This window comes from Sarcophilus harrisii, chromosome 5 (assembly GCF_902635505.1).
Source record: "Sarcophilus harrisii chromosome 5, mSarHar1.11, whole genome shotgun sequence".
In the NCBI taxonomy this organism is placed as follows: Eukaryota; Metazoa; Chordata; class Mammalia; order Dasyuromorphia; family Dasyuridae; genus Sarcophilus; species Sarcophilus harrisii.
In genome coordinates this window covers 163,530,492-163,543,424 of record NC_045430.1, presented here as the reverse complement: position 1 = coordinate 163,543,424, position 12,933 = coordinate 163,530,492, and the positions used below count along the sequence as shown (strand labels likewise).

Genomic DNA, 12,933 nt, shown 5'->3' with positions numbered 1-12,933 from the left:
GTCAATCAACTTCTCTATGGCTCCACTTACCATTCCCCTTTACTTTATTGTCTCATCCTAAGAGAATATAAACTTAAAAATTTTGCATTTATATACCTTTTCATTCCACACAGTGCTTAAGGCACAGCTTCCTAACTCTAACCTACCAAAGAATTTTACCTGAGATTTAATTCTAACCAGGTTACTTCCCAATTTAATAAACTCCAATGGCTCCTTATTACTTCTATCATTAAAGTTCCTCTGTTAGGCTTTTAGAATCCTTCACAACATACTCTCCAGCTCATCTTCCCAACTATATTATATACGACTTCCCATTCATACTTAGTGAAACTGTCCTTGTTGTTCCTAACAAATGTTAAGACTGTATTTTTTTTCTGTCTTTGCATTGGCTATGGTACATGCAATTCTAATTCTAAAAATCATTTCTTTTTTTTTTTTTTTGCCTTGAAAGCTGTTTAGTAATTCCCTCCCCCCAGTTACAATTGCCTTTCCTCTCTAAATTTGCCTTTAATTTATTCTGTATGGACTTCATATAATGTTTATTTATATTCACGACTCCTTCTGTAGAATGTAAGCTCATTGAGGGCCAAAACATATTGTTTCAAATTAGTGTTTATATCCCCAGGAACTAGTGTAATACCTGCCACACAGTAAGTACTTAATAATAAATGTTTGTTGATTAATTTGTGCTTACTAACTTAGCTTTTTCATTTATTCATACAAAAATAGGCTTCTTCTACTCCTCCAGGGCTCAAATAGCTTCAGGAAGATATCTAAGCTTGCATCATTAGTTTCATTCCCAGCACTATCACCATATTAGAATCAAATTCTCCCATTCTAACTAAATTGCCATTCTCTCCTTATTCCCTGGGGAGGAAAAACAAAAACTATATATCCAACAGCATAAATGAAGACAAAATAAAAGACAACAGATCTTACTTCAAATACAATGAATAATATTAGTTTCTATTTTTAAAAAATAAAGCAGCATGCCTGTGTCAAAAAAAAGTGTATCAAACTAATTCTTGTTTATGTTTAAAATGTATATAGATGTATAAATGTTTAAAATGTATATAGAAAATGACTACTTTAGCAAGTAAAGACCAAATCTTATATAATGACTGTTTCATTAATATGAAGTCCTTTTTAAGTTCTCAAAATAGTACAAGTAGATAATGATAAAGTAAGAAGGGAAACATAAGGATACTGAGGAGATAAGTCTGGAAGACTGAACCAAGATATGGGTTAATGGTTTTTAAATCCAGGTATTCTTGAGCCCATTTCAGGACAAGACAGGACAGAAAGGCTGACCAAAGGGCTCATCCAGGAGAATCTGTAACCAATATATAATTTATAGACTTTCTTTGTCCAACATGAAGTAACAGAATCATAGAATGATAGTATGATGGCCTTCTGGGCCAACTTATACCTAAAAATAACTCCACCACTAGAAAATATCAGGTAAATAGCTAAAAGTCTTTGCTTGTTAACCTCTGCTGAAACTTAGAAAGACATATGAACTGATGCACAATGAAATGAACCTTTTGAATTTATAGTTGTGTAAAATATGGTAAATGGTTCCAGTCCAATGCAAATAAGCAAGAAATGCCCCACTTTTTTTTTTTTTACTATTCAACTAATTGGAACCTAGCTGTAAAGTGAATCAGCTATTGTTTCTCCTTTTTAAAATGTGATTTCCTTTTGGGCAAGGAGTAGAGACTTTTCTGTTTGTTTTTCCAGTTCTTTGTATAATGGCTGACATAGTGACCACCACATGTGTTAGCTATTATTATTATTAAATTAAACGGAATCATTTATATAATAATTGTGGAAAGAAGGACTTTGTGGTCAAGAAGCCAATGGTTCATATGTTGCCGCTGCTGCTGCTGGTGCTGCTGCTGCGGCTTGCTGTTGCTGCTGCTGCTGTTGCTGCTGCTGCTGGTGCTGTTGCTGCTGCTGCTGGTGCTGCTGCTGGTGCTGCTGCTGCTGCTGCGGGCTGCTGCTGCTGCTGCTGCTGCTGCTGGTGCTGCTGCTGGGCTGCTGCTGCTGGGCTGCTGCTGCTGCTGCTGCTGTGGCTGCGGCTGCTGCTGCTGTTGCTGCGGCTGCTGCTGCTGCTGCTTGCTGGCTGCTGCTGGTGCTGCTGCTGCTGCTGGGGCTGCTGCTGGTGCTGCTGCTGCTGCTGGTGCTGCTGCTGCTGCTGGTGCTGCTGCTGCTGGGGCTGCTGCTGCTGCTGCTGCTGCTGCTGCTGGTGCTGCTGCTGGTGCTGCTGCTGCTGCTGCTGCTGCTGCTGGTGCTGCTGCTGCTGGTGCTGCTGCGGCTGCTGGTGCTGCTGCTGGGGCTGCTGCTGCTGCTGCTGGTGCTGCTGCTGCTGCTGCTGGGGCTGCTGCTGCTGCTGGTGCTGCTGCTGGTGCTGCTGCTGCTGCTGGTGCTGCGGCTGCTGCTGCTGCTGCTGGCTGCTGCTGGGCGCTCAGTGCTGCTGCTGGTGCTGCCTGCTGGTGCTGCTGCTGCTGGCTACTGCTGCTGCTGGCGCGCTGCTGCTCTGCTGGCTGCTGCGCTGGCTGCTGCTGCTGCCTGGGGCTGCATCGCTGGTGCTGCTGCTGGGGCGCTGCTGGGCTGCTGCCTGCCGCTGGTGCTGCTGCGCTGGCTGCTGCTGCTGGGGCTGCTGCTGCTGCTGGTGCTGCTGCTGCTGCTGCTGCTGCTGGTGCTGCTGCTGCTGGGGCTGCTGCTGCTGCTGCTGCTGCTGCTGGGGCTGCTGCTGGTGCTGCTGCTGCTGCTGGGGCTGCTGGGGCTGCTGCTGGTGCTGCTGCTGGTGCTGCTGCTGCTGCTGGTGCTGCTGGGCTGCTGCTGCTGGGGCTGCTGCTGCTGCTGGGGCTGCTGCTGCTGGGGCTGCTGCTGCTGCTGGGGCTGCTGCTGCTGGTGCTGGTGCTGGTGCTGCTGCTGCTGGGGCTGCTGCTGCTGGTATGCTGCTGGCTGCTGCTGCTGCTGCTGTTGGCTGTCTGGGGCTCTGCTGCTGCTGGGGCTGCTGCTGTGGTCTGTGGGTGCTGCTTGCTGTTGGGTAGCGTGCTGCTGGGCTGCTGCTGCTGCTGCTGGGGCTGCTGCTGTGCTGCTGCTGGTGCTGCTGCTGCTGGCTGCTGGTGCTGGGGCTGCTGCTGCTGGGGCTGCTGCTGGTCCGCTGCTGCTGTGTGCTGCTGCTGGTGTGCTGCTGCTGCTGTCTGGGGCTGTCTGCTGCTGTCTGGCTGCTGTGTGCTGCTGCTGGGCTGCTGCTGCTGGGGCTGCTCGGTGCTGCGTGCGTGCTGCTGGGGCTGCTGCTGCTGGGGCTGCTGCTGCTGCTGGGCTGCTGCTGGTGCTGCTGCTGGGGCTGCTGCTGCTGGCTGCTGCTGCTGCTGGGGCTGCTGCTGCTGGGGCTGCTGCTGCTGCTGGTGCTGCTGCTGCTGGGCTGCTGCTGGGGCTGCTGCTGCTGCTGGGGCTGCTGCTGGTGCTGCTGCTGCTGCTGCTGCTGCTGCTGCTGGTGCTGCTGCTGGTGCTGCTGGTGCCTGCTGTGGTGCTGCTGGGAGCTGGCTGCTGCTAGCTGCTGCTGCTGCTGCTGGGGCTGCTGCTGTGCTGTGCGTGATTGCTGCTGCTGGTGCTGCGGGCTGCTGCTGGCTGCTGGGCTGCTGCTGGCTGCTGCGTGGTGCTGCGCTGCTGCTGCTGGGGCTGCTGGCCTAAAGGCTGCTGGTGTTGCTGCTGGTGCTGCTGTGCTGCGGTGCTGCTGCTGCTGGGGCTGCTGGGCGGTGCTGCTCTGGCTGCTGCTGCTGCTGGGGCTGCTGCTGCTGGCTGTTCCTGCTGGTGCTGCTGCTGCTGTGGCGCTGGTGCCAGGCCAGTCTCTGGCTGTGCTGCTGCCTGGGACCAAATGTCGCTGCTGTTCACGCTGGTTGCATTGCTGACTTGCTGCTAGGGACTGTTGGTGAACGTCGCTGTTGCAGGACATGAACGCTTGCTGCTGCTGTGGGCTAGCTGTTGCTGGGGCTGCTGCTGTGGACGGAACGCTGCCGTGGTTGCTCCCTGCATCGCTGCTGGTCTATGACCTCTGGAACTTTGTGACATTCTCTACAAATGCATCGATTTAGAGATAAGCTGTATCTGCCGGCCCGGTGAAACGTACTGTTGCTGGGCTAGATGGCCCTCTTTCGCTGTGCCATGCCTGGGCTTCTGGGGCCGCTGGCGTGGAGGCGGGCGAAATACGGCGCCGGTTGCTGGCGCGCCTCCGTGTCTGGCTCCTGCGCTTTCACCGGGAATCGTTTCTGTGGCGCCCATACCGGAGCCCCCAGAAATTAGGCCTTCGGTTTGCCAAGATGGCTCTGTACCTCTGTATGGAGGGACAGTACATAAGGCCTGGGATAAAGTCGATTTGCTAGGTAGAGGAAACCCTCCTTAGCCGCATGCCCTTCCATCCCCTTCTGGGAAGCAGCAGGCCAGATAGGCCGGCCTGGACAAACATTCAGGCTCGCCCTTGTTCTGCTTGCGCAAATGTTTGGCTCGCTGGGAATCGCTCCCGCTTTTGTTGCTAGAAAGGAAGATGCTTTTTTCCTGGCCTTCGCTCATAGACCCGGGCTTTGTTTTGTTTGCTTGAAATCGCTGATTTCTGGACCAAAAACATTTTTCTTTCAAACCTAAAGTCGGCCTATTTTGTGATAAACAAAAAGCATGTGATAAATTTGTATAATTTGTGATATTTTTTACCATAAATGATAATTTTTAAAAAAAAAAAGGTTTCCTCTTTAAAAAAAAAAAAACAAATTAAAGAGGATGCTTGTTGTGCATGTTTTACGTACTTTTTGTGTAGAGATTGAACTAAATGGTTACTGAGGATCCCTTTCAACTTTTAAAATCTGTGATTCATTTTCTGCTTCTTTAGACAATGAAAGGGTCATTAGTGACTGAAGAAAAAGATGAAACTTTTAAGAAAGCTCTGACTTCAGGAGATGTTTCATTGGTTGAAGAACTTCTAAATTCTGGTGAGAGAAAAATTGTGGATTTGTGTTAATTTTCCCCTTACAAAATTGTGACAATTCAAAAGATTTCAAAGTTTTCCTTTTTTTTTTTAACTATACAATACCTTTGTAAAAATTACAGCTATGAACCAGCATACAAAAGAATTTGTTTCATTGTTCTTTTGCACTGAAGGTTGACCTCTTAGTTTCCCCTCAAAATCTACTTCAAATCCCACCTATTTCAGGAAGCTTTTCTTGATCTTTCCATCTACAGATGCTGTCCTTTCTCAGAATATCTTCCATTCTCTGTAAAGTTAAATCCCAAATAGTTGTGAATCCTGTGAAATTACAATTCCCAGCATTTGAAGTTAAAATTGTAAATAAAATGTGGTAATTGATTCCAGCCCCATAAGTATGCAGTGAACACTTTTTAAATAAGTTTTTCTTAATTTATTAATATAATGTAACATCAAAGTATAAGAAAAATACATTAGCTTTTAGGTATTCTAAATTTTTGTTTTTTGATGATATGATAAAAAGATTATTGATTTTTAAGATAAGATATTTTAGTAGTGTAGATTGAATTCTTTCTTTACATCTTCGTACATATGATGGTAGTGCAAAAAGCTTTATCCACATCTTTAAGGATGAACTTACATTGTCATAAAATGAACCAAATGTAGTTGGATAGCTTTTGGCATTATCTAAAATCAGGAATGTTTAAAATATGCTATTGTTGTCCTTAAGTATTTTTCAACACATAGGCTAAAATAACATGAAAAGTAGGCTCTTGAGGAAACAACTCTTGTCATTCATACTTTCTTATTTGACTGCCAAAGAATTGGAAGTAATTGATGGTCCTAGCCTCTGAGAATGAGGATTTTTGAGACCAATAAACAAGCACTGGTTTTCAATCAAAACTCCTTTTATATTACCTCCCAATAAAACTATTAGGTAATCCTTAGTCACTTTAAATCCAAATTAGGTTTTTTTCTTTCTTATAAATGAAAGTTTATATTTGTCTGTTTGTAGAGATTTAGTTCATATTTCATATCCCCATTATTTTTAAAGTCCTTTTTCAGTATATCAGCCTTTTTGTGACTCCATTTGGAATTTTCTTAGGCAGAGACACTGGAATGATTTATCATTTCCTTCTCCTTCTCAGGAAACTGAGGCAAACAGGGTTAAGTGATTTCCCAAGGTCAATAATCTAATAAGTGCCTGGGGCTAGATTTGAACTAACTTCAGGTCTGGCATATGCTTTACTGCACTGCCTAGCTATACTAATTCATCTCTCTCCTCTTTTTCAAACCTCTAATGAGTCCTGTTCAATTTCCTTAGCATAAGTTATATCATTCATGTTTTGCTTGTTCAATATTGTATTGTTATAATTTCCTATGCAAAGGACTAATGACAAATTGAATTTGGATAATAGTAGGGAGTGGGACTAATTTGTAGAGAGCCTTGGATAAAGCCTTGAAAATAATTAAAGATGAAAAGCTTGTCCTCAATCTGATGCTCAATTAGTTTTTGTTTGCTTTGTTTGTTTTAGAGGGAAGTGACATATTTAAATATTCTAAAAAATGTTTGAAGTCATTGGTTTAGATGTGGATTCCTACAGTGCAAATAAAAATGCATCCTTGCTTGCTCATTTCATCAACTCTTTTCCATGTTCTGCCATAAGATTCCCATATGGGAAGTTTCCTGAAAAGTTTCCTTTGCCTTTTCCTGAAAACAGAAGTGGAATCCTGGAGCATTGACTGTCCATTTATGTTTCTTCACTGTTATTCTGCAATTAGCCATCTTCTTTTATCAAATAATTCCCTCATAAGGACTTTTACTCCTGTTCTTTGGCATTCCTCCTTGTTTCTATTTGCAACTTATACCTATTAATCACCTCTCTATTTCCTTTGTTCATATTCAGTTTTAATTCTTTGGAGATAGTTTCAGCCAAATAGAAAAATAACAAGATAATTTTGGTATTAAATAGATGGGCCTTTGTTTTCATAGGAAGCTTGCCATCATTAAGTTTGCAATTTCCTGAAGGCAGTGTATTCTGCTTTCCTGTTCATCTCAGGGTCCACATCTTCTATCTTTCCCATATTGAAAGTTTAACAGCAGTGTTGAAAATGAAATGGAAAGATTAGGAATAGGTGTCAAGGAGACTAACCTGGAGAATATTACAATAATTAGATATGAAGTATTGGACAAGGGTGATACTATTGGAGAGGAAAAGATCAGCTTCAGAAGTATTTGACAGGAATTTGACTGAAGTGGCATTGTAGTAGACTTGAAGTCAAAAAGCTGGATCTTCATCACACCTCTGACACTATTAATTGTGACCATCTGACCTTTTTGAGTTTCTGTTTAGTCATTTGTTAAATAGACATAATAATATCTACTTCACAGGCTTATCAAGAGGATCAAATTAGATTATATGTGTGACATACGTTGCAGCCATTGAAGTGCTTCATAAAATATAAGCTGCTACTTTAATGAGAATAAGGACTTGAAGATGAGTTTAAGGTTTTGAGCTTGGAGAATGGGGAGAACAATTGTTTTACATCATTTCATAGTATCCCTTTCAGTGTTGAATGCATAGTAATTACTCAATAAATATTGGTCAAATGTGTTGATAGATGAATAAAAGCAAGACTATGTAGTCTTAAGAACAACTTTTTTAATGTTGAAGATAAAATTCATGATTTTACTTTGTTTTCTCAAATGAAATTTTCCTTCATATCTCTCTACTATATTGTGTGAAGAAAGAAAGAGAAACATAATTTTTTTTTACAAACTTAGTCATGTAAAACATTCCTTTATTGGCCATATCTCCCCAGCCTTCTCCTCCCCCCCCCAAAAAAAATTAAATCTCATCTCTCAGGTGATAGGTATTCTGTTTAATCCTATTAAATTGTGAGTTGATCATTGGGTTGATCAGAGTTCCCAAGCCTTTTAAAGTTGATTGTTTTTACATTATTGTTGTTATTCTATAAATAATGCTCCTGGTTTGACTTGCTTCTTTATCAGTTCACACAAGTCCTTCCTGATGTCTCTAAAACCATTCAGTCATTTCTTATAGCATAATATTTCCATTAAGTTCATGTGATAACTTGTTTATCCATTTCCTGATGTTTGGCACCCCCTCAGTTTTTGATTCCTTGTCACCACAAACAGAACTGCTGTAAATATCTTATATGAATTGGTCGTCTTTTCATGATTTGTTTTGGCTATAAATCTTTATCATGATTCAAAAAAGTATGGATGATTTAATAACTTTTGGCATAGACTTTTTCTAGAATGGTTGAACAAGATTATATAGTTTCACCAAAAGGCCATTAATGTCCTTCCAGCATTTGCCATTTTCTTTTTCTTTTAGCTTTAACATAATCTAATATGTAGGAAATGGAACATAAGAGTTCTTTTAATTTCTATTTCTCTAACAGGGACATTAAAGCATTGATTATAATTTTATATCTCAGAACTATTGTTCTTATAGATTTTCCTCTCTTCTATAACTCATTTTGTCCCATTTTTAGGAACTAAGGAGAAAGAATAAATGTAGAAACAACACTTCGCCACCTTTTTTTCAGCTTGAATTATTGGAAACTTTAGCAGGAAGCTTGTAGAAAAAAAGCATGTTTTCTCAGTGATTATTATTTGCTATATAAATGACATTAGAAATTTTGGATAGGGAGAAATAAGGATGAAGTTTGGATTGGGAGAGATAGGGATGAAATATCTATAGATATAGAGAACTCCCAAATGAAGAAACATATGCAAATGCAGTTTGACATTTGGTAGTCAGTTGTAAATAATTTTTCAGCATCTTAGATTTTTTTTTCATATTGAAAAGAATGGTAATTTTGGCATTACTTTGTGAAACTTTCTTTTAAAGATTTAAAAGATTAAAATACAACCCAAGAATCAGTTGTAAGATCTGCTGGAATGGCGACTTGAAACCTTAGAAATAAAAATAAAATAGTTGGACAGTTTTTTTTTCCAAATTTAGGGGCAAATAAATATACTATATATCTGATATAATGTAAATATACTAAACTACTAATAATGGGGTTTTTAAGCATAATATAATTCAGACAAATCTTCCATTTGTTTTTTGAAATTGAGATTCCATTAAGAAATGTATAAATGGTTGAGCTTTACTGTGCCAGGTGTAAGATCTAGAGCAGGTAGATAAGTGGTATTGAAGAAATATAAATATATCATAGGTAAAACAGGTAGAATAATGTAGTGCATAGAAAATCTGAATTCAAGTCCTACCTCTTTTGTGTGTAGGCTTTGTGACCCTTATGGATTACTTTGTAAGACTACAGATTGCAAAATAAGATGCCATCCAAGGTTAGTTGTATTACTAAGACTGTTAAGAGTTGTGAATAATGCCCCCCCCCCAAAATCCTGAAGTTCTTAAAATTTATTTCTCTGGCCTCTTCTAACATCTTAAGAACTATTACTGCTTGGTGAAAGTTATGTTAGATTTGAGAATCATCTGGGTTAAAAATAATGGCTTCTCTATGTGACTTTGGACGTGTCACTTAACCTCTTAAATCCTCAAGTATAAACTAAGGGAATTGAACTAAATGGCCTATAAGATCAATTACATATACATACACACACAAATATCTCTCTCTCTCTACACACACACACACACACATCCATTATATGTAGATCAATATGTGTGCATACATAATGGAGAGTAAGAGAGAGGGAGGGAAGAAAGAATTTGTGTAGATATATGTATATATTACATATGTGGATATAGATGTAGTAGATGGACAAGTACTTGTTGAATTAGCTCTGGTTATTGCATGTGGGAACCACCCCACTCGCGTCTAAAAGGATGAAGATAGATCTAACAGGGACATACTGGGAGATCTCAAATGTCAGCAAACATTGATTATGCACTTCCTGCTAACTTACACTTCTAGGCATAGCACTTGGGATGCAAATACAAAAAAAGAAAGACATTCCTGCCTTCAAGGAGTTTACAATATAATTGGGAAAAAGATAATACACAAAAGGAGATTGATGTTGGGGAGTATACTAGTCTTCCACACTTTCAAATGCTGACTTAATCCTTCATAATTTCTGTTAAGAATCACTAGCATTTTTATGCTAATGTCATACCTAACCATGTTCTCTCTTTTTTTTCTTTTCAATTTTCTTCTAAAATATCTGGAAAGTGTTTGTTTTAATAAATAGGTATTTAATTTAAAAAACATATATGTGCTTATTTTAAGGCAAATACTATGCTGAGTGTTCAGGATACAAATTTAAAAAATACAATCCTTGTTTTCAATGAATTTAAACTTTAATTTAAAAAGATATTACAAGTAGAAGAGTTCTATTGCAGTGTGAAAAAAAAGCAAGTGAAAGTTTAGCTATAGATATGTGTAAGGTGCAAAATCCTCATAATGCTGTCAGGTGTACTGCTCCACAGGATAACACATCTTCCCCAGAAATTGATGTCTACCTTAGGTTCATTTTGGTTATAAATAAAGAGCACATTGGGTGACCTGATTACTACCAGGTAAGCAATTTTGTTTGAAAGAGATCTTTAACAGGGATCATAAACATAAAAATTTTGGGGAAATTTCTAGTTCATTTGTGAATTTTCCAAAGGACAGTACATGGTGGATATGGGTAGGATATGGAACAGTACTAATGAAGAATTACAGGAAAATGATGTGAAATATGTTATCAGATAGAGATAGTTAGGGATGTAGGTATAGGTATGTGTATGTAAGAGTATAAAAGGAATTGGGCCACAAGAGAGGGAAAACTGGATCATAATGTACCCCATGTAGCTTAAAGATATTTAGAGGAAGTCCTCAGCACATTTGATTGAATCACTTTTGAGAATTTATGGAAAGACAATGTACAGAAGTCGCAGAGGCTTATTAATTAGATTGCAATCTGTATACCTGAAGAATAGATCACATGATTGAAATATTTATGTAAATCATAAATATAACTGATGATTGAAGTAGAAATAACTTGGATAAGAAGGGTGAGAAAGGAAGGAAGGAGCAGGTCATATAGTAACATAAATTCCCCAAAGCAAAAGAAAAATGGTGGGGGAAAATGTTGGATCAAATACTTACTTGTGGTAAATATATGTTGATATTTTGGACCAACCAGCTTTGGTCATTAAAATAAGAGGGTGGGGAATATAAGAGGGTAAAACAGCCTCAGAGTAGAGGAAGAAACTTTACCCCAGATGGTTCATAGGATAATAGATTCAGAATTAGAAGAGACCTCTGAGTTAGTTAATCCTCAAATTTTATAGCTGAAAAAAATGACACCCAGAAAACATAAATAAATAAATGCTCAGAGAAGTGATCAGAATTTGAACCCAAGTCTTCCAAAGTCACATCCAATAGTTCTTTACCTATATCTTTGTAATAGAATAATAACAACAGAATGGAAAGTTGAAAGTTGGTATTTATATAATACGAAGTTTTTTATATAATTTAATTTTTTCCATATCTTAACACTTGCCAATAAAATGTATAAAATACATTTTCATATTTCCTGTTAGAAGTTATGTAAAATAGCCTTTAACACAGATGTTCTGTCTCCTGAAGTCATTTAAAAATCATCTAATCCAGTTCCCTAGTAAGAAATTGGAACTTGCAAAATCTATACATCATTTGAAGTTACAATAATAGTGACAGAGCAGTACTAGAATATTTTATTTTTTCACTTAAAATAAAAGAGTGTATCACAGACTCTAGAGTTTTTGCAGGGTTCCTTCTAATTCCAGGACTTATTTTTGTGTTTACAGGAATGAGTGTGGAATCCAGTTTTCAGTTTGGATGGACCCCTCTTATGTGTGCTGCTAATATTGCTAATGTGGAGTTGGTGCGTATCTTGTTGGACAGAGGGGCTAATGCAAGCTTTGATAAGGGTAAGATATTTAAGAATTAACACATGATAAATTTGGTTATTGATATATATGTGTGTGTATATATATATATAATATATATTATATATAATATAAATATATATATGAAATACATATATATATATATAAAAATATATGTGTGTGTGTTTTAAATGGAGCTCCATTTCACTGATCATCATCAGTGAGTTGAGTATCTGTTTCAGTCTTCCCCTCCATTTGAACCTCTATCATCAACCTTAGTAACTTTAATATTTAGGTTGGTGGCCCTTTTATGTCTTAGTTCAAAAACCTTTTTAACTCCCAAGAAATCTTTAGGTTGATTCTACCTCAAACTACTCCCAAGGTGGTTATAACTAATATCTCACCATCATCTAAAAGTATTCTACCTTCAACATTTTAAACTCTGAAATTCACCTAATCACAAGTTTCAGTCCTATCTCTCTTATTGAGTCCGAGTGCCTAGATTATTTTCAACCTTTACTTTGAAATCTACCTCACTCACATCAAAGATACAGCTCCAGTATCTTCACCTCTAAAGAAAGTTTTTCTTGATTACCCCAGTTTTTAAGTACTCTCCCTGCTCTTAAAAAAGACAACTAACAGGCGACTTTATTTTGTGTGTAATTTATATCTGCTTACTTTGGGATATATGTTGTTTCCATCTACTTCACCGACTTGAAAGTTAACTTCTTGAGGACAGAATCTGCAATATTTCTGTCATTTTGTTCTTGAAACTTAGCATACAGAGTACTCACGTAATATATGCTTAATAAAGACTTTTTGAAAGATGAAATTTAATTATTCATTTGTGTTGACATTATCACTCTCCTCGTAGTGGCTTTCCCAAACTCTTCACTCCTCAAACTCCCAACTCTACCTCCAAACCTCTGCCTTAGTAGATAACCTCATTTCCTATTTTATTTTCTTTTATGCCTGCTTTCTGTCATCTTTACCATACAAAACATTTATTAATACATATTCATTCTCTTCTTAACTTTGGTCTTCTGAGAACAAGATAGCCTTTCTCTTTGCCAGGAT

At 39.2% G+C, this 12,933-nt stretch overlaps 2 protein-coding genes across 2 annotated transcripts in view; one reads left to right on the top strand and one right to left on the bottom strand.

Annotated features, from left to right (window-relative positions):
- Positions 1–1,864: 1,864 nt before the first annotated feature.
- On the bottom strand, positions 1,865–3,967 carry LOC116419526 (transcription factor SPT20 homolog). The gene is given in 10 exon segments (XM_031940216.1): positions 1,865–1,923; positions 1,926–1,996; positions 2,053–2,125; positions 2,128–2,453; positions 2,490–2,838; positions 2,841–2,919; positions 3,108–3,282; positions 3,348–3,371; positions 3,373–3,436; positions 3,439–3,967. Coding segments are annotated over 10 exon segments (1,749 nt in total).
- A 908-nt stretch (positions 3,968–4,875) lies between these two features.
- Positions 4,876–12,933, top strand: part of ASZ1 (ankyrin repeat, SAM and basic leucine zipper domain containing 1) — a 98,231-nt gene continuing 90,173 nt past the window's right edge. Inside the window, exons 1-2 of the mRNA XM_031938867.1 lie at positions 4,876–4,994; positions 11,776–11,898. Of these exons, the coding sequence (XP_031794727.1) occupies positions 4,898–4,994; positions 11,776–11,898 (220 nt within the window). The 5' untranslated portion in view covers positions 4,876–4,897. The remainder of the gene's footprint in view (positions 4,995–11,775; positions 11,899–12,933) is intronic.